Raw genomic sequence first — 21,377 nt, 5'->3', positions numbered from 1 at the left:
CAAAAATTCTATCATCAAGGGGTTAGGAAAAGCTGTCTGGGCAGAAGCAAGTCCGGCCAATTCATCAGCCGCGCTGTTTTCCTCGCGGTCGATTTATTCCAACCTTATTGCTGTGAACTTCTTGATCTCTGCGCGTACCAGCGCCTGATACTTGGCTATTCTTTCGTCCTTTGCTTCATACTCCCCTGAGACTTGATTGACCACCAACTTGGAATCGCTAAATACCATAAGGGCTGTGGCTTTCATTCTCAGCACGCTTCTTAGTCCGGCAAGGAGAGCTTCATACTCAGCCTCGTTGTTGGATGCTGGGAAGCCAAGTGTAATTGCCTGCTCGATGATCAGCCCGTTCGGCGAGTTTAGCACGATGCCCAGCCCGGTCCCATGTCTGTTGGACGCCCCATCAACGAAGAGCTTCCACATTTCGCCAATAAACAGCTTCCAGCAATCAGAGGGGTTCTATGAGCTTCTCATTTCCAAGTCTCCGATCGGTTCATTCTGGCCCCTTTCCTTGTCTTGGTTGGGCTCATCATCGTCGGACTTTGTTAGTCCAGTCGTGCTCGTCACTTTTCCTACTTGCGGTCCTACATTCGTTTCTGTGGCCAGAACCATGGGTTGTGCTAAATTCGCACCAACCAAATCAACCGGGCATACTGGATGCATCCTAGGGGCAAATTCCGCCACAAAGTCGGCAAGTGCTTGAGCCTTGATTGCGGTGCGCGGTCGGAACTTGATGTCATATTGTCTTAATTCCATGGCCCATTTCAAAATCCTCCCAGTGAAGTCTGCCTTTTCAAAAAGCACTTTAAGCGGGAACTCGGTTAACACAACTATTGTATGGGCATGAAAATAGTGTGCCAGCTTTCTTGATGCTATCATTAGGGCCAGCGCCAATTTCTCCAAGGGCAGATATCTCGTTTTGGCTGGGAGAAGAGTCTTGCTTACATAGAAGATCGGTAGGTGCTGGATGCCTTCAGCACGCACCAATACCGCGCTGACTGCGTGTTGAGAGACAGCCAAGTAGAGGTACAACTCTTCGCCTGCCTGAGGCGTGACCAAAATAGGGGCTGAAGAGAGATACGCTTTCAGGTCTGCTAGTGCGTGGTCGCACTCGTCATCCCAGAAGAACTTGGACATCAGAGTTTTAAAGAAGGGCCTGCAACTATCAGAAGACCGGCTGATGAATCTGTTCAATGCGACTGCCATCCCGGTAAGATGTTGCACGTCCTTCGTGGAGTTGGGACGCTCCAGATCTTGTATGGCCTTGATCTGTGATGGGTCAGTTTCAATCCCTCGATTTGTGACCAGAAAACCTAGAAACTTTCCGGTGCCAACTCCGAAGGCGCACTTTGTGGTGTTCAAGCGAAGCTTATGGAGCTTAAGTATGGCGAACATCTCTGCAAGGTCGGCGAGGTGCTGAGACTTCTCCTTACTCTTCACCACCATGTCGTCGATATAGGCCTCCATTGTTCGGCCCAGAAGAGGAGCGAACATTTTCGTTACCATCCTCTGAAAGGTCGCCCCGGCGTTCTTTAGTCCGAACGGCATGACTTTGTAGCAATATAAGCCTCTGGGGGTTGTGAACGAGGTGATCTCTCTGTCCGGTTCATACATGGCTATCTGGTGGTAGCCGCGATATGCGTCTAGGAAGCTAAACTTCTGATGGCCAGCGGTTAAATCCACCAGCTGGTCAATTCGAGGGAGGGGAAAGCTATCTTTGGGGCAAGCTCGGTTGACAGTTTTGTAATCAACGCAGACTCGCCACTTGTCGTTCTTCTTCGGAACAACCACCGTGTTGGATATCCACCGAGGGTACTGCACCTCCTCTATGGCCCCAGCTTCCAACAAATTCTTTACTTCCTCTGCGACCACTTTAGCATGGTGCAAGGCTGAGCGGCGTGCCCTTTGAATGACTGGCCGTGCATTAGGGAAGACATTCAACTGATGACAAATGAAGCTCGGGTCGATGCTAGGCATGTCGTAAGGCGTCTAGGCAAAGGCCTCCAAATTGGAAACCAAGAAGTTGACATAATTCATCCGCTCGGCGCTTGACAAGGATGAGCCCAAGAGGAAGAATTTAGTTGGATCGTTCTCGTCAATGCGCACTTCCATCAAATCTTCGACCGACTTTTCCTCGGCCTTCCTTCCTACGTCTTCAAGGACCTCTTTCCCCTCGGGCCCTTCAATCATTTGGACGAACCCTTTGGCCGCTCGGCTGCCATTTACCGCAACGAAGCATTGTTTCGCCATCACCTGGTCCCCCCAAACTTCCTCTATTTGTCCGCTCGGTGCCGAAAAGCGCATGACTTGGTGGAAGGTCGAAGCAACTACTTGCATGGCGTGCAGCCATCCCCGGCCTAAGATCAAGTTGTAAGTTGATGGAACTTTAAGCATCCAAAACTCTACTTGCTTTACGACCGATCCGCTTTGACCGGCAAAATAATCTTTCCGATTGGCCAATCTGGCTGTGAGTTGAAGCCGACTAAAGAGGACGTTGCGGGGGCCAAGTCCTTGTCTTCCAACTTCATTTGTTTGAACGCGTCATAATACATGATTTCTACCGAACTCCCCTGGTCGATCAAGATTCTCTTGATGTCAAAGTCTTTGACGCGGGGAGTGACTACTAAAGCATCATTGTGTGGCATCTGAACTCTTTCCAAGTCCTTGGTTGAGAATGAAAGGATATCTCTTTCTTTGGTCTTTCCTTTATTCACAGCGAGCTGAACAGAGAGCACTTCCCTCATGTGCTCGGCCTTCTTGATCATCCCTCTCAGCTCGCAGACTCTGGCCGGTTCAATGATTTCGTGGATGATGTTGATTACACCTTGCGGAGGCGCTTCTAGAGCGGCCAGGCCGTTTGGCTCGGCTTGGTCCGCCGGCGTGGCTTTGATGCCCCTATTTATGTATTGGTCAAGATGCCCCGCCACCACCAACTCCTCTAAGTGTTGCTTGAGCGGCAAGCAGTCCTCTGTTCGGTGCCCCCGTTCTTCATGAAAGGTGCAACGATATTTTGAATTGAAGCCCCTCTGCGCACTCCCCAACTTGGCCGGCCAACGGACGAAGGGTTCACCACGAATCTCGCTCAAAATGCGGTAGATATGGATTTTAAACACCGTGGCGATCCCAGTCCTCGCCTTCAATTTTCTTTTGGCATCCTCCGCTGCATCACGGGGAGGGTCAGCCCGGTTGTTTCGGCGGCCCTTGTTTCTGTCATCACGGTTTGAACCATGGCGTTGGTCTTTCGACCGGTTGTGTGGGCGGCTATCCTCCTGCCCAACCGCGTGAACTTTCCCCGCAACCCTTTTGTCTGCCACGACCGGATTAGCCTTCTCGGTCGTGGAGGCGGCGTCATCCTCCACACGAATGTGCTCATTGATCCGCTGCATCAATGACTCCATGGTTGTAGGTTGATGCATCGTGAGTGAATCTCGCAGCCTATGTTCGACTGGGAGACCCCGTTTGTACTGAGTGATCGCCAGATTGGTGGGGCAGTCGAGGATCTCATTGTAAGTTTCCCAGTATTTCGCATTGTATGCTTTCAACGAACATCTAGATTCCATCTTGACGCCCAGGAGATGGTCGACCTCCTTCGGCGTTTGTGTGTTGGTTTTGAATCTGGTGACGAAGACTTCCGCCAGTTGCTGCCACCCCTCAATACTCCCCTCCGGGAGCGTTTCGAACCATTTCAAACCCAGCTCTCCCAAGCTTGCTGGGAATATGAGGCACATCAAGGCGTCATTTCGCCGATGTCCAGCCATTACTTGCCGGTAATGGCTCACATGCATGTATGGATCCGTCCTGCCGTCGTACAAAATGAACTTTGGCTGGTGGAATCCGACGGGGAGTGGCGTACTCTCAATCTCCGGAGACAGCGGTGTGGCTGTAAGTCGCGCCATCTCTTTGTCCACCAGCACAGGGGCCATCACTTTGGGGGCTAGCATCGCCACTTCCTCACTGTAACGAACTGGGGCACTTAACCTCTGCAATGCTGGCACTCTCCGAGCCTCTCGACAGCGCGCCCTCTCCTCCAATACATCCCTCAAGTCCCTGGAACGTGTGGAGAAAGAAGATCCTGACGTCGGCGTCGGGCGTGAGGGGCGGTATGTGCTGTCGCGAGAGAGGGACCTGCCCTCTCCTTGGTCGGAGCCGCCAACCCCATAGTTCCTGGTGATGGAGAGAAAGTGGGTCCTCCCCTGGCGGCGACTGCTGCAACGAGGGGACGGGGTGCGCTCACTGAGGTTGCCTTCTCCAGCAACACCCTTCCCTTTAATCTGGCGTTTCAGCAGCTCTATCTCCGCCGCCATCCTGCGAATGACGGCGTCTTGGTCCTTGAGTTTGTGCTCCAGGCGCTGCGCATGGGACTCCCCCCGGCGTCGGCGGCCCTCAGGACTCTGCGAGCGGTCAGCACTCCTTCCGCGTTTGTCTCGCGTACTTCGCGAAGAGGTCTCTAGTCCCGCCATGGCTGGAATATTCGGAGGACCTTCTCTCAAGCGGACGTACTCAAGTGTGAAGCCATCGACGACGGACAGCGGGGCTTCGCCGTTGTTGGCCATGGAAATGGTTGAAGAAGCTTTAAGAACAAGGGTTGAGTATCAAAAACTTCCCACAGATGGCGCCAATTGTACGGGGGCGAAATATCCTCTGCTTTCCGTACTCCTTGTACTCCAAGCTTCTCTTGACGGCGTCTACCTGGTAACACAGAAACGGTGAACTGCCCGGCGGTGGTTTGCCGGATAGATCCTCCGACGATCAAGTCAGTCCACTTGAAGAAGGAGAAGACAGATAGAGAGAGAGTATTTTCTTTTGAGGGAAGAAGTTGCATACCTCTAACGTTCGTCCTCCTCCCTATTTCAAGGCTGGCCATGCAGCCTCAAGATTATGCGCGCACTACCTCTGCTGTCCTTTCCAAGACAGGTGGCAGTGCTCGCCTCTCACCACCTTACGCGTGTAAAGGCTTAGTCCTCCCATCAGTACACTCAGAACTGCCTAACGGCACTGAGGCATGCGTGGAGCAGATGTCCCTTCCCTCGTGCCATTGGCCTAGGTGGTACACCTGACTGCGGTACCACGACCGGCCTATCTCCCACGAAGAACTATCACTACAGGTGCCCAATCGCGCTGTGCCCCACCGGACTGCCCCTTGGCAAAAGGGGCGGCGGGGTGATGCTCATGGGCCGGGCTGGAGTTGACCGGTTTGACGTGGCATACCGGTCGCGAGGCATGCCGGCCTCCGTCCGTTCTACCTTCATCCGAGGTTCTCTGGAAGCTGCCCATCTCGGCTCACTGGACAGAGACGTTCCAACCCTCGCTTGTTCATAGTTCTGCCCGAGCTATCCGTAGCCCGGTCTCGCCACTTGGTTGTGTGCACTACCGAATATTCGCGAGTCACAGCTCGGCTGGGCTTGATTCACGCCGGTCAACCAGTTTTTAAGACCGAGCAAAACAGATCCGTCCCATCTTAGCTCAGCCGTACTAACGGCGCAAATCTCCCCTCTCAGTTGTTGAACAGATTTATTCAAAATTTGAACATATAGTGGATAGATTTAAATAGGTAAGCAAAACAAATTGAACAAATAATAAAATTTGGATAGATATTTGAACAAATAAGGAAAAAAAATTGAACAGATAGTTAAAAAATTAAACAGATAATTTTTTGTTTTAAAGAGATAGCCAAAAAATTAAGCATATAAATTTTTTTGAACATATAGTCAAACAATTAAACAAATAATCAAAAAAATTCAACTAATAGATAATGAATAAAATTGGAAATAAAATGTCCTTCAAAGTAATAAAAAGACTTCTCACCAAACTATTTCATAAAAAGTTGTCGTCTCACCAATCCACTGGACGTAATGCCTTATGTCCTCTTTAGGTTGAACTTTTAAACAATTTTCCTTAATATATATATATATATATATTTAGTGCATTTTTATATTTTATTGTATTTAATCAATTTTTAAAAACATTTGTACAAATTTTGTAATTTTGAGCATATTTAAATTAAATTAAATTAAGTGAAAAAGTAAAATTTTTTTTTTATTAAAAAGGTTTAAAAAAATCACTAAAAATAAGAAAATGTGAATTGAAAACTAAAAGTTTATTTTTGAAAAATCTAAAGCAAGCAAAATGCATCAAACACCATTTCAGAAATAGTTTGAGCTAAAAAGATAAATTTAAAATTATTAAAATTTGAAAAATTAGATTAATATATATATATATATATATATTACTCAGGCTATTCATTTATGAAATTATTAGGCTTATAAGCGCATGTTCAAATCCTTTTGGGTTAAAAGGACATACTATCTGTTCAAAAGATTAACTATCTACCTATTTAATCAAATGTTACTAACTTGTACATGTGTCAATTATTTGTCCAATAATTTGTTCAACTCTATATATGTGTCACCTATTTGTGCAACTATATATTCAAATGTCTAACTATTTGTTCAAATATGTACCCGTGTCACCTATCTGTGCTATTATTTATGCAAATGTGTCTAACTATATGTTCAAATGTACATGTGTTACTTATATGTGCAACTATCTATTCAAATATCCTAATATATATAGATGTGTCAACAATCTATTGAGCTATCTGTTTAATTCATTGCCACTAGCTGCCGTCGCTGGCAACCGTTGTAAGCCACCATTCGCCACCCACATGCAACTTTCTACGACTTTTCAATGTGTTCTTCTCACCAAATAAGATTAATCATTAGACCTAATGCCTAACAGACTCTTGAACTTGGATTTAATTTTTTGGAAAGATTACAAAAAATCCCAAAGTTTGACTCTTATAACAAAATAAATCTTGAGTTTTTAATTTTATCGATTTATACCCTAATTTTTTTATTTGTCTTCAATGTAAGTCATATGACTATTTTTGTTAAGTAAAATTGATAGAAAAATAAATATTTTAATCATTAAATTCAACGAAAAATAATATTTTAGCCATTTTATATATATCTACATTAATTTAATAGCTAAAATTATTTTTTTCCATCAATTTTACATAACAGAAATGAAGAATGGTTTAAATTAAAAATAAATTTAAATTTTAAAATTTATTTTGTTATAAGGATTAAACTCTAAATTTTTTTTAAATATTTTTTCTTACTTTTATTTTTACGTGAAATTTAAAAAAGATGCATTAGAGAGCATGAATTATTTTTTCCAAAAAAAAAATTGAAATGGGAGACATTCATATTTTAACCGCTTCCTTGACACGTCACGTGATCAATAAAGAAACTCATTTCATGGGCGTGACATCCGCCACAGCTCATCGTCATAAATCTTTGCTACATATCCGACAAATGTTCAAAGAGGATAACAACATGTCTTAAAGCAACAAAAACAACAACAACCATCGGTTGTAAAAGTGTATTTTATGGGGCCCAGTAAAATTATTACGTTTTTTCTTTTTTAATTAATAATTAATAAGCCATTATCTTCTTCAGATGATTTTATAAAATTATTCTTCGACAACAATAATTTAGTGGAATTAAGTTTTAAAGAGTCAAAATCCTAAATGTTATTTTAAAGTGGTGTTAGGATACTCAATCAATCATGTAACAATAAATTTTGAATTCACATATAGATAAAAATTCGAATCTACATTTTTAACGGTAAATATTGTTCGGACCTAAAAAATTTATTCTATCAATTACATATGTTGTCAACGGATTAACTAAATCTAAAAAAAAGTCAAACCTGAGATCACAATATTTATAAATCAAACTCTTATGAAGTTTTTTTTTTTTTTTTGGAGCTAAACTCTTATGAAGTTCACACACTACCTTGAGTTATTATTCTTCAATAATATTCATGCTTCTGTCATAAATTGTCGGTGGCTCTCATTGAAGGGACAAGGTCATTTTAGACCATTTGCAATTTATTTAAGTACTATGTCTTCGTTTGGCATTGAAGATTTTGGATTTTTTTGGTTAAAATAGAAAAAAAAAAAAAAAAAACAAAATATGATTTTTAGTTTAATAAGATAAAATGTCACATCAAAATTATAATTATTTTATTTTTTCTTTTATAAAAATAAAAAAAATTAAAAAGTCAATCTCAAATGAGATTTTTTAATCCCAAACTAAAATACCTAAAAAATTAAAAAATAAACTCATATCCCAAACGAAACCTATAAGACACCACAAACACCACCACGCACGTCTAGAGTGCGTTTGCTCACTGTTATGCAACAACCGTACAAAATAAATTTGTACATATAAACATCTACCTATCTATATTGGGTTGGTTTGGGAAATGGGTTGATTTTTAGTTTTTTGATTTTTTTGACTATATTAATTTAGGTTAAAAAGTTTGGTTTGAGAAGAGTTTTTGACTTTTTGATTTTTTTTTTTTTTAGAGAAGAGTGTAATGATTATGGATTGGATGTGATGTTTTGTTTGTTGTGGCTAAAATAGCTTATTTTATCTTTTGTGACTATTTTAGCCACAAACCTTCTTCCCAAACGAACCCATCTATATCTATCTATCTATATCTATATATAAACAAATGTAATGTATTCTTAAAATTCTTCAAAATCTCAATACTAATATTTCGAAATTCTCTCTCTTACGTGGCAGTTTCTGAAGTCTCCCTACCTCATTTCTTTAATTTCTACTTTTTTAATATAATAAAAATTCAAATAAAAATTTAAAAAGTTGAAATAATGAAATTTAGATATAAATAAGAATATGATTTGTTAATCTATATCTACCAAAAGCATTATCTAAATCTTTATTTGGATTTACTTCTATTTTTTCTCTCTCTCTATCACATATATTAAAAATTAAAAATTTTGAAATAATAAAATTTAAATAAGGATATGATTTGTTCTTATCTATAATTTCGTATCTCCTTTTAAATTCTTAATCTTCTGCACATAATTTTTATTATTCGTTATTATGGATTAAGTGATAAAGATAAATGATTTTTTTTTTTTTTTTCCAATCAATACTTATCGCTTTTGTTTTATTTTTTTTTCTCCTTTATCTTTGACTTTCCATAGTTTAATTTCTTAAGATGAAGAAGCAAAAGCACAAGAGTACTTTGAATGTCCATATTTTCAAATGATTTAGGATGTTATTCATATGTGCCTTTATGTTCAAATCATTTTATGTTTTGAATAAATTGTACTTAGATTTGGTTAGATTTTCTCTATTTAGTTGTTGATTGCATACTTTTGGGTGCAAAGAAATTATATTATTAGAATGTAATTCCATATTGTTTGAAAATTATTTAAGAATTTGTTATGAATTCATACAGATGAATAAGAAGACTATGTTGGCTTAGAATAAGAAGAGTATTAATGATAGGATGACGAAGGCTACATAAGAGGAGGCAGTACAAAAATCTTGCAAAATAAATTTTTGTCACTATATTTATTTAAGGTAATAATTTGATGTTATTTCTTTTAACTATTTAAATAGTTTGCATTAGATCATTGTTATGTGTGTGTGTGTGTGTGTTTTTTTTTTTTTTTGGTTATAGTATTTCTTCAATCCCATATCAATGTAGTCTCTCTTTGAAAATTTTGTTTTTCTAATAATGAAGTTTAGAATTAATTTCTTAACAAATTTGTTTTCTTGATATTTATTTTATTGAAGGATCCATATGAGTAACACTTTCATACGACATATGAAATTAATGAATAGAACACAAAGATGGTAGGGATGTACTACATATTTGTCAATCTCTCTTTATTATTATTAATTAATTTTTCTAGATTATACTATCAATTTAGAGCTCATATGATTTAATTTAATTTCTATGACTTTAGTTGCATTCGACCATTGTTTTGTTGAGTAGCCTATATAATTTATTTGTTAGTATATAATGATTAAAGCTATCATTTATTATATTTCTTTAAATACAATTCAAATTGTTTGTCATCAATTTTTTTTTTATATAAATAAAATGGATTAAAACTATAATTTTTATAATCCTACTAAGTTCCTATTTTGATTTTTTCCCCTTAAATATTGTAAGAACTGTGCAAGTATTATTCAAGCAATGAAGAAAATGATTATGGAGAAGGAATTATACTCACATGATATGCATGTGTCATTGATAGATGAGATTAAAGACAGAGAGTTACTAATATGATCAATTGATGATTTATTCATTTGCTTGAGAAGTTTTTTTTTTTTCTATGAGCAGGGTAACAAACTCATATTAAAAAAATTCAAAAAACTACATAGAAATTATAATTAAAGATTGAGATTTATTCATAATTTGGTGCCACAATAATAAGGTTAAATACACACCATTAACTTAAAAGTCTAAGTAAATTTATGATCAATTTTTGGAGTTTATAGAGTTTATCTCTTTCAATGCTCTTTCTTTTCTTTTTCTTCTTTTTTTCTTTTTTTTTTTTCTTTTCCTCCTCTCTCTTTTCTCGCATGACGTTATAGTTTGATATAAATTATTTATGCTATCAAGTGATTGTGATACTATTACCCCCAACAATCTTCATAATTAATAAATTTTTATGCATATCAAATTTTATTGTGAAATTTTGTGAGTTAATTATTGTTAACATCTACCATGATGGCCTAACATTATGGCTTGCCGTAATTAAAACATAATTCAAAATTAAAATGATTTATTTATCACACAAAATATATATTGTTTTTTTTCCGTTTATCACACGGTTACCGCTAGTATATATAAATCCAAATGTAACTAGTATTATGAATTATTTAGGATTTGGCCTGTACCTAGTTAGGCTTCATTTGAGAAGCCCAACATGGGGTTTTTTTTTGACTATTTTAGCAACAAAAAATAAAATAGGCTTTTTAGCCCAATAAGACAAAATATCACATCAAACTCATAATCATTACATTCTTTCTCTCACAAAAAAGTCAAAAAAGCCAAAAGTCCTTCCTAAGCCAGGCTTTTTAGCCTCAGGCTAAAATAGCCAAAAAAGTCAAAAAGCTAATAAGCCAACCCACTTCCCAAACGAACCGTAATTGGACAGTGCAGTTCAGCATATTGTAGATCTATTTTGAATTCATTTCGACGATCCAAAATGTTGAAAATGTAAAATTTATCGAGTATTTTATCTCTGTAAAAAATCATGTTAATCGGATATCAAGAACTACTTGATCAGATCCAAAATGTATGAACAAAATCATGTTAAAAAATCATGTTATCCAAAATGTATGAACAATTTACTTTTATAATTATAATTATAGTTGACACATATTTGATTTGATTAAAGAATAATGCTTGGGACCCCCTTTTGGGAGTCACCCCCTCACCTCCTTTGCCACATGGCGGGTGATGATTGGAGGAGTAGGAAAAAAAAGAAAAAGAAAAAAGAAAATGTAACCAATGAGAGAAAGAGGGGGTCAAAGGGGGTGGGGGGAAAGGGGGGATGAATCATTGTTGTTTGATTAAATGACTATCAATATTTAATCACTGTGATTTTTTGCAGAGATGAACTACTCGACGAGTTCTACACATTGAACGATTCGAATCATTGATGTTAGCTCCGTAGTGGGTCCACAGAGGTCTAATAGTACACTCCAGTCCGATTTTGGACTGGAGACAAGCCACTGCCAATTATTTATCATATATCTAAGTCTGAATTTCTTAAATTGAAATTTTTATTCAATAAAAAATGTTTTATATTAATTTAAGTATAATTAAAATATATTTATTAGTTTAACATTATTTTTTTTTATTGAACACAATTATTCCTAGTTTAGTTTTATTATTCCTTCACTTCAAATACCACTGTTACTGTCACTTTTGACCTCCACCTCAACGACCATTTTTGACTATCGGCAACAACTTTTTGGTGACCATTGTCAATCCTCTCTTTGGCGACTCTCCAGCAAATTGAAATTTCACCAACTTAGCATAATGAAATTCTTTGATGAAAATTTTTCACCAACTCTCCAACGAATAAAATTTCAACATGTTAAGTTAGAAAAATTTTATTATTTTCAGAACATAAAAATTTTCGGTTAATAATCAAATTGAAATTTCACCTTTCCCTATTATCTAACTATTATTGAACATTTACTTACGGAAAGAGGTGACAAAATTAATCATGTAGTATAATATAGTGAAATTTCACTATGTGACTGCCAAACAAACCTTTTTTTTTTTTGTTTTTAATAAAAAGAGAAATAATAAAAAAAAATAGGTAAAGAGGGAGAGAAAGAATAGAAATCAGGTTGTGAGACAAATTTCACTATCATTCAATAGCATATATACATATAGTTACATGTATTTCTGTACATATATGATGTATATTAGCACCAAACGGTGAATGATATGAACAACGGTCTATATCTAGACCGCTAAAGCACAAATTGGTGATGAAAGTGTCGAGGAAGTGACAAAATCGTATTGTGTGAATGGTCAGCGATTTTAGGGAGTTCAATTCCTACCAATGAATTCCATTGGACCGAAAAAATGATATATTGGAAGACTTCTTTGGTTCTTCCAATATCAATAGATTAATTTACAGATTTTCCGCTATCCATCCCACCTTTTCCAGCTTGAGATTGTTTTTATTAGCCCAGACATGAACCATCCTATAAAAATATAATAAAACAATAAACTAGATATATAGGGTGGAGAGTTTCTTTTTAAGAGATGTCAAATTTATATATTTGAATTTTTTCTTTTTTTTTTGACATTACCTTTTTCTCTTGTAATTTGAGTGAAAATGTTCTCAGGACACAAATGAAACTTCTTGATTCATGTCAAATTCAACTAGTTCTTTAAATGATTCACATAAAAATGTTGTGAACCCCATTAAACCTTAACCATATAAACGTTGTTGCTCATGCATGAATTGCCAGCAATGCATTCACTTTCATTGTTGTTGTTGATGATGATGATAGTTTAAGATGGCTTTTTTTTAAAAATTATTTTTAAAAACTCATATCAATACATAGAACTGGATGAGGAATGCTATCCCAATTCGGCCAGGCAGTGATTGAAAATTAATGTATAAGCAACTTAATTTGTAGCAAATAACAAAATAAAATTGTGTTATTCAATTTCAATTTCATATGCAATATGTGTGCAGTGTCACTAGATAGAAGCAATTCTAATAGTGCTAAATTTTGAGAACGATTTTTTCAAATTGAATTAATGGTTTTCATGTCAAATTATAACAATGTTAAATTGTGATGATTATTCTTTTTGGTATCTCTCTCATGAGGGTTCACAATTGTTAATATTGAATTTATTGTAAAAAAGTATAAAATAAATTGTGTTTAGATTATTATTATTATTTTTCAAATAATAAGATTTAGATGCTCAATGTATAAAGCCGCAAAACTATTTTCGTTTCGTTTTGTTTTATTTTGTTTTGTTTTTTTTTTTTTTTTTTGAGTTTTTGTTTTTTGTTTTTTGTATTTTTTTTTCATTAGTAAATTTTTTTCATATTTTAATCAAATTTTTAAATGCACTCAATCTAAATATATTTAAAAATTATGACTTTTTTTTAAAAAAGAAATTTGAAAAAAGTTGGCTAAAAAAATATTTTGTTCATTTTTTATTTTTAGTGTTTTAAAAAAATATCTTCACAAATATGTTAATTTTTAAATATATTTAAATTATACAGATCTTAATAATAAATGAATTTAAAAGTAAAATATATTAAAAATTGGACACTCATGCTAAAAGTCGAATTTTGAAACTGTTAGAATAATTGGTCCAAACTCTATTCTTTTGTGATAATAAAAAAAATATTAATTAGAAAGATTATATTACCTATACCTATTTATCTGTGTCACCAATATGTTCCCTATATATCCGCATGCCAATTTATTTGTTTACATGTCACCTATTTCTCTAGTTAACCATAAACATGGGGAGGGTGTTATGCTTTTATAGACACAATGCCATATTGTTAGTCCGTGAAAGCATTTTTTGAATCTTTTTATTACGATTTAAATCGTTCAGATTGTAGAGTTCATCGAGTAGATCAACAATTAAAAAAATAAAAAAAATTCAAAGTCCATTAGACATCTATAACCCGTAACAAGCATTTATGTTTAAAAAAGATAAATAGTTAATATAACTTTGATAATTTTTAAAAAATAATTATGGCTTGATCATGGAGTTATGCATGTTTGATTGACGGTTCGGATTATCAAAATAAAATCGAAATGAAACTCAATCGGAACGTCACAATGGGGTACAGTATTTGTCCACACATCACCTATCTGTCCACCACTACTACCGATTGTCGCCGCCAGTGATATTTTTAGTGACTGATAACACAACCGTAGTCGACAGTGGTCGATGACAGTGTCTGAGAATAAAAACAAAAAGACAATAAATCCCAAAAAATGTAAGGATAAAATTGTCAGAAATGTTTTTTTGTTTTTTGTTTTTTTGTTTTTTTTCATCCAATAAGTACAAAAAATTATATTATTAGCTTCAAGATGTCTAATATTATCCTAAGCCCTCGTTTGGGATGAGCTCATTTAGTATGGTTTTTTTGATTATTTTAATTTGGTTAAAAAAAATTGTGTTTAGGATAAATTTTAATTTTTTTTTTATAATTGATTTGATAATTGTGAAAGAAAAAATAAAATAATTATATTTTAAATTTAATATTTTATCTTATTAATTAAATTAATTTATTTTATTTTTATTAACTAATTTAATCAAAATAACTCATGCCGAAACGTTAATACCTCGTGTTTCCCTCTTCGGATCTATCATGATTTTTTCTTAAAAAATTAGACTTCCAAATGAAACAAGCTTAAACCAAAAAGTAAAGGTATATTGTGTATTGTATATGTACAGCGTCGTACGGTTTTAAGGCGGGTGATGTGGCAAATTTTGGTATGTAAAACTGTGTTTGGTTAAGCGTAAATAATGCTGCCCAATCATCATTTTTTCATAACCAGCATGCATACCCCGGTTTCAAAGACCCTTTCTAATCTCGTAAAACTATTATTTATACTAATATATATATATATATATATATTTTATTTATTTATATATTTATTATTTGCCAATTCAGACTCAGTCATTATTTACCCACCGAACGCCATGATTTCCTCTTCATGCCTCCACCCAATTCCATTCCCATCCAATAAAGTTCCACCAAATAATTCAAATCAAATTTGAAAAAAAAAATGATAGAAATTTTAAAATTTTTATCAAAATTTTTATTAAATATTTCATATAGATATGAAATTTTATATGAGTGTAGGACCTATATTGTCTAGGTTCACATTCTTATGAAACATTTAATAAAAATTTTGATAAAAATGTTAATCTTATATCCATATAAAATATTTAATATAAATTTTATAAAATTTTTAACATTATTCTTTAAAAAAATTAATAATAAAAAACCCATCAGGACATGTATAAATTCAAAATCTTCGCTCATTATTTTTGCTTTTAATATATCAACAATGATTCATCCCCTTTTTCCTTCCACCCCTTTTGACCCAATCTCTCTCTCATTGATTACATTTTTTTTTTCTTTTTCTTTTTTTTCCTTCTCCTCCAATCACCCCCACCACGTGACAAAAGGGGATGAGGAGATGACCCCAAAAGGGGTCCCAAGCATTATGGTTAATATATTTATCTAGATTTAGATGTTTCTTTTTCTCTGTTTTTACTCTGTGACGCAGACCCCCAAAAATACAGGGGCTTAGGTTGTTAATTGTGTCATGTTTAAAAAAAAAAAGAAAAAAAAGAAAAGTCGAGTTGTTGAAAAGATTGTTCAAGAAACGACAGAGCACAAGCATTTGTATTTGTTTCCAGAACTCGCTCTCTCTCTCTCTCTCTCTCTCTCTGTATTTGTTCTGTTTTCTAAGGTCAAGTTTGACATATATTAAATAATACAAAAAGTTAAAAGTCACTATTCTATTTAAGTCATATCATCTTATTTAAATCACATCATCTCTCTAACACATCACATCAAATCCAACCCAAACCCAGCCCATATAAGTCAATAAGTCAAAAAGTACACTTTTTTAGAACATTCCAAACCAACCCTAAATTTAGGAATTAGTTGAAATGATCTAAATAATTTTATTTTTTAATTTTTTATAAAATACAAATTAAATTTAAAGTGATACGTAAGAAATGTGATGTGATTTAAAAAGATAATATAATTTTAATATAATAATAATTTTTTAATTTTTTCTAAACATGTCAAACCAATATTTATTATTTAAAGAAAAATGACTGAGCCCTGGAGGTGACCTACCATTTTCACTGTTTTTTTATTGGTTGAATTTTTTTTTTTTTTTTATTGTTATCTTGCTATCACATAACCCCACGTAAAGATGGGGTGTTGGGAGAGTCTCAGCACTGTTATTATTAAATTAAAATTTTTTTGTTGTTGTGGGTTTTTTTTTTAATTTATTTTTAATTTTTTATAAAATGGAAATAAGAGACAAAAAATGATAAATGAAAGAGAGTTTTGGTGATGATGATACATTCATGTTTAAAAATATTAGGAATTATGTAAAAAATATCATGAAATATTTTATGAAAATTTTTTATTTCTTAATTAGTGTGTATTATTTTTTTATATGTATAGTTTAATGGTGAAAAAATTTTTATGATCATTTTTATGATATTTTTTTTCATAATTTGTAACATTACTTTTTATGTTTTTTGAATTTTTTGATTTAGGAATCAAAATCAAATTAGAAGTGTTGAGCTGTTTCCATAATTTTTATTGGCCCTGTTTGGTAGGACTTATTTTCAGCTTATTTCAACTTTTAGCTTAATTTAAGCTATTTTGATATTTTTGGTTCAGCTTAACAATACAACTTATAACTTTTTGTAAGTCAAAAATCAACTTATTCTTTGAGTGAGGAGGAAAAACTTAATTTATAAGTAAAAAATCAGTTTGTATTCACAATTATAAACTCTAAGCTGTTAGGTTATAAGTTATAATAACTTTCAAAAATGTTCCGTAACCTAAAAAATTGAGGCTCGAATGATTCGAATGGTACGAAAAATATTATCTTATCGTTAAAAAAATAAAAAAAAAATCATAAAATGACGTGATTTTAAGATTTCAAGTCATTTGAACTTTTAATTTTTCGAACTCCGGTGTTGAATTACTGCCCAATTATGGTGGGACTATTTTCAAATTTCTTTTACAATTCTGATCTTTAAGCATTTTGCAAGCTGTAATTAAAATGGGAGCTCTTTTGGACTCATCTTCCAAGTAATTGCTCTTGCATTCCATTCTTCCTCTCTGTCTCTCTCTGTTATATTCTCTCTTCTCTCTCTCTCTCTCTCTCTAACAAGTTAGTTTTCTTCCTATAAGTGATATCCGATCGCTATGAATGGAAGACGCATAGCTTCCATTCCTAACCCACGCGTCATCCTTTTCAAGTTTCTTTCTCTCTCCCCTTTCTTTGTCCATTCTCTTCTCTGTTGTTTTCTCTCTCATCCGCAAATGGGTTCAAAATCATAGCCCTTTTCCACTCGTGGGTTTTTACCATTATTGATACAATTTCAATCCATTTCAAGTTTTTTGTGAAGTGGGTTTTTGAGATCAGAGGCTAAAAATGGCACCGTCGTTCGATTGGTGGTCGAAAGAGACCACCAGGGGGACGCCGGTGGTGGTGAAGATGGAGAACCCCATCAACTGGTCCATGGTCGAGCTCCAATCCCCCTCTGACCACGATTTCCTAACCCATTCCCCGAACCACAAAGCCAGAAACAAGAACGCCAAACAGCTCACTTGGGTCCTCCTCCTCAAGGCCCACCGGGCCGCCGGCTGTTTATCCTCCATTGCCTCCGCCGTCCGCCGCCGCATCGCCTCCGGAAAAACCGACACCGACGCAGACACCGGCACCGACAGATTCGCCGAGAACTTCACCGTCAGAGCTCGCATCTATTCTTGCATAAAAGTGTTTCTGTGGATCTCTGTTTTGTTACTAGGGTTTGAGGTAGCTGCGTATTACAAGGGTTGGCATTTTGGTGCTCCAAATCTTCATATAGATTATTTATCTGTTCTGGGCATGTTTGATTCCTTGTATTCCTTGTGGGTTTTGATTCGGTTGAATTATCTAGCTCCACCTCTTCAATTCCTTACCCATGTCTGTATATTGCTCTTCCTTGTTCAGAGTTTGGATAGGTTAGTTCTTTGTTTGGGTTGTTTATGGATCCGATTAAAGAAGATCAAACCGGTTCCAAAAGCCGGTTCAGACGATCTCGAGTCCGGCGAGGGGGGTTTCTTCCCCATGGTTCTTGTTCAGATTCCTATGTGCAATGAAAAGGAGGTAAATTCAGGAATACCCATTTGATTCTTTGATGCTTTTTTTTTTTTTTTTTTTGTGTGCGTGCGTGTAGAATTTTGCTTTTTTGTCTGAATTTAGAGTTGTTAACTTATACATTATATCAGGTTTATCAGCAATCTATTGCTGCCGTGTGCAATTTAGATTGGCCCAATTCGAAACTGCTAATTCAAATTCTTGATGATTCGGACGACCCAGCAACCCAACTGCTGATCAGAGAGGAGGTTCATAAATGGCAGCAAGAGGGTGCCAACATTCTCTATCGGCACCGAGTAATCCGCGACGGATACAAAGCTGGTAATCTCAAGTCTGCCATGAATTGCAGCTATGTCAAAGACTATGAATTTGTTGCCATTTTCGATGCAGATTTTCAACCCAACCCTGATTTTCTTCAAAGAACAGTTCCCCATTTCAAGGTATTAAAATTGGGTTCTACGTTGTTTGGTTTACTATTTCATGAATTGCACTGCATTTCCATGACAATTCAATACTTTGTGCTTGTGTGAATGTGGAAATTAAAGAACTTGGTTACTTATCTATGTCAAAGTTCACTGCAATTAAGCCAAGTGAACCAATCTTCCATTTGGGCACACATTGTAGGATAACGAGGAACTAGGGCTTGTTCAAGCGAGGTGGTCATTTGTGAATAAGGACGAAAACCTTCTAACAAGGTTGCAGAACATTAATTTAGCTTTTCATTTTGAGGTAGAGCAGCAAGTGAATGGAGTTTTCCTCAATTTCTTCGGGTTCAATGGGACTGCCGGTGTGTGGAGGATAAAGGCTTTAGAGGAGTCCGGTGGATGGTTAGAGAGAACCACTGTCGAGGACATGGACATTGCTGTCCGGGCTCATCTCCATGGATGGAAATTCGTCTTCCTTAATGACGTGGAGGTATATTACTGCGTTAATATTTTCCGCTTTAAGTATTTTGTGAATCGAAAAGTAACTTTTGTTCTGATCCGTTCTCAGTGCCAATGTGAATTACCTGAATCTTATGAAGCTTACCGGAAACAACAGCATAGATGGCATTCTGGGCCAATGCAGTTGTTTCGACTGTGTTTGCCAGCCATTATCAAATCAAAGGTATTGAGCTAATAAAATGAAACACTTGTTTGAATTTGCTGTGAGCACAATCTGTAGCTGTGTTTGGATTAAAGATTTGACAGATTTGTGAAGGGAAAAGTGAACGAAACAAGAGTTACTTTTTTGTCACTTTTTCATTGTCTTTTCCTTTCGATTTTTATAAATCCTCCCCTCAAATCCTTCATCCAATCAGAGCCTATATGCTCAACAAAATGAGCTGGATTGTAATTGCTGACATATTCTGTTTCCATTGGTGCCTATGCAGATCAGCATTTGGAAGAAAGCGAATATGATTTTCCTCTTCTTCCTCCTAAGAAAACTTATACTACCCTTTTATTCATTCACTCTTTTTTGCATAATTCTTCCCATGACAATGTTCATCCCAGAAGCTGAGCTTCCAGCATGGGTTGTATGTTATGTCCCGGCTACTATGTCATTCCTCAATATCCTACCAGCCCCAAAATCATTTCCTTTCATCGTTCCCTACCTCCTCTTCGAAAACACCATGTCGGTCACAAAGTTCAATGCCATGATCTCTGGCCTGTTCCAACTAGGAAGTGCATACGAGTGGGTTGTGACCAAGAAATCAGGCCGATCATCTGAGGGCGATCTTGTGTCCTTGGCTGAGAAAGAGCCAAAGCATCAGAGGGGCGTGTCAGTGCCTGAATTCGGAGAAATGCAAGAGGAAATCAAATTGCTGGAGCATAGGGCTTCTCGGAAGAAGAAGCATAATCGGATATATACAAAAGAGTTGGCATTGGCATTCCTTCTACTCACAGCTTCTGCAAGGAGTCTATTGTCTGCTCAGGGTATCCATTTCTATTTCTTGCTCTTTCAGGGGATATCGTTCTTGTTGGTTGGTCTTGATTTGATCGGTGAGCAGGTTGAGTGAAACGGAAATTGATAGGCTTTGGTACATATGGATCATATAAGCACAAGGAACAATAGCAACATGTGCTGAATTTCAGTACCGTGGAAGTTGAGCGACAATTGGGGGATTTTTGGAGGGCTGAGAGGGCTCTGCTTACTTGTTCTCCACCTTCCAGAGCCACTGATCCCACAGATAGGACGAATCATGTGTGAAAAGGACTGTAGAATCACTTCATTCTGGAGATAAGAGGAAAAACCCATTAGGAAATGGTGATGTTCATTACTATATTCAAGTAATTTTTTTTTTTTCTTTTTTTGATCTTTTTAAGGATTGGTTTTGGCTCTATTCTTTTGTAAGAAAGATTTATTTGTCTAAACATCAAACTAGGAATTTAGTTACAGTTCAATGGAGACTGGATTTCAGGCAATCCTCTTGGTGTGAAGCGCCAATTTTACTGAATGATGTTTATTAATCGTTTCGATTGGTGGCAGCTGATATGTTTTTTTGAATGGTGTTATTCTTTTTCACAAATCGCTATCATATTTTCGAAATACATGTGGTTTTAACTTGTTTCTCAAAGGTGTAACAGTGTTTTCAAAAACACAACTTCAAACCGTGTCCTGAAAACTCTATTGTATTGCAAGCAATATAATTTTTAAGATATTGTTTGAAGTTAATACAATAGAGTTTTCAAGTAGTGTTTTGAAAATACTGTTCAATCAAATAATTTTCAATTTTGAGAAATAAGTTAAAAATAGCATGAGTTAGGTAAAAAATTAGAAGTTTGGAAGGGTAGTGTTGAGATTTAACTACGCGGTCAATCCTCAAACGCTATGGATCTTGAAAATTATGAATCATAGAAAAAATGATATTATTAAAACACAGACATACGAGATTTGACAACGTGCTTACATCCTCGAGAGTCCCACCATATTGATTATAGAATTATAGACATTCTTCCTTCCTTTTCCCTCACTGAAAAAATTGCAGTAGTCTCTTTTTCTTTAACCTTAAAATTAAGGGTGTAAATTTGGTCCGGCTCAGCTCAGCCCATGTTGGGCCTCGCGAATTCCCGTCAAAATTCGGATCGGGCCAGAAAATTAGGCCTAAGTCTAGGTGTAGAGGGTATTCGGGCCTTGGGCTGGTGGGCCTGGCGG

The 21,377-nt window shown here is 36.0% G+C and overlaps 2 protein-coding genes across 2 annotated transcripts; one reads left to right on the top strand and one right to left on the bottom strand.

The window, feature by feature from the left end:
• Positions 1-2,408: 2,408 nt before the first annotated feature.
• On the bottom strand, positions 2,409-3,557 carry LOC145793384 (uncharacterized). Its single transcript, XM_082876202.1, has one exon. It carries the CDS (start codon positions 3,555-3,557, stop codon positions 2,409-2,411), a length of 1,149 nt encoding a protein of 382 aa, XP_082732328.1.
• Positions 3,558-17,150: 13,593 nt separating this feature from the next.
• On the top strand, positions 17,151-20,679 carry LOC145792732 (putative xyloglucan glycosyltransferase 12). Its single transcript, XM_082874082.1, has 5 exons — positions 17,151-18,251; positions 18,374-18,682; positions 18,867-19,157; positions 19,236-19,349; positions 19,615-20,679. The coding sequence occupies exons 1-5, from the start codon at positions 17,535-17,537 to the stop codon at positions 20,239-20,241; spliced, it is 2,058 nt and encodes a 685-aa protein (XP_082730208.1). The 5' UTR covers positions 17,151-17,534; the 3' UTR covers positions 20,242-20,679.
• Positions 20,680-21,377: the final 698 nt, after the last annotated feature.

The sequence above is a fragment of the Camellia sinensis genome, chromosome 6 (genome assembly GCF_055761805.1).
Source record: "Camellia sinensis isolate YWXY chromosome 6, ASM5576180v1, whole genome shotgun sequence".
In the NCBI taxonomy this organism is placed as follows: domain Eukaryota; kingdom Viridiplantae; phylum Streptophyta; class Magnoliopsida; order Ericales; family Theaceae; genus Camellia; species Camellia sinensis.
The sequence above is the reverse complement of the archived record's forward strand: the minus strand, read 5'-3'. Positions and strand labels throughout refer to the sequence as shown.

Bases quoted from the DNA above. Each gene is read 5' to 3' on its own strand.
- LOC145793384 (XM_082876202.1), bottom strand. From the start codon at position 3,557: ATGGAATCTAGATGTTCGTTGAAAGCATACAATGCGAAATACTGGGAA.
- LOC145792732 (XM_082874082.1), top strand. From the start codon at position 17,535: ATGGCACCGTCGTTCGATTGGTGGTCGAAAGAGACCACCAGGGGGACG. The intron at 18,252-18,373 runs GTAAATTCAGGA...ACATTATATCAG, and splicing joins CTATGTGCAATGAAAAGGAG to GTTTATCAGCAATCTATTGC. The intron at 18,683-18,866 runs GTATTAAAATTG...CACACATTGTAG, and splicing joins GAACAGTTCCCCATTTCAAG to GATAACGAGGAACTAGGGCT.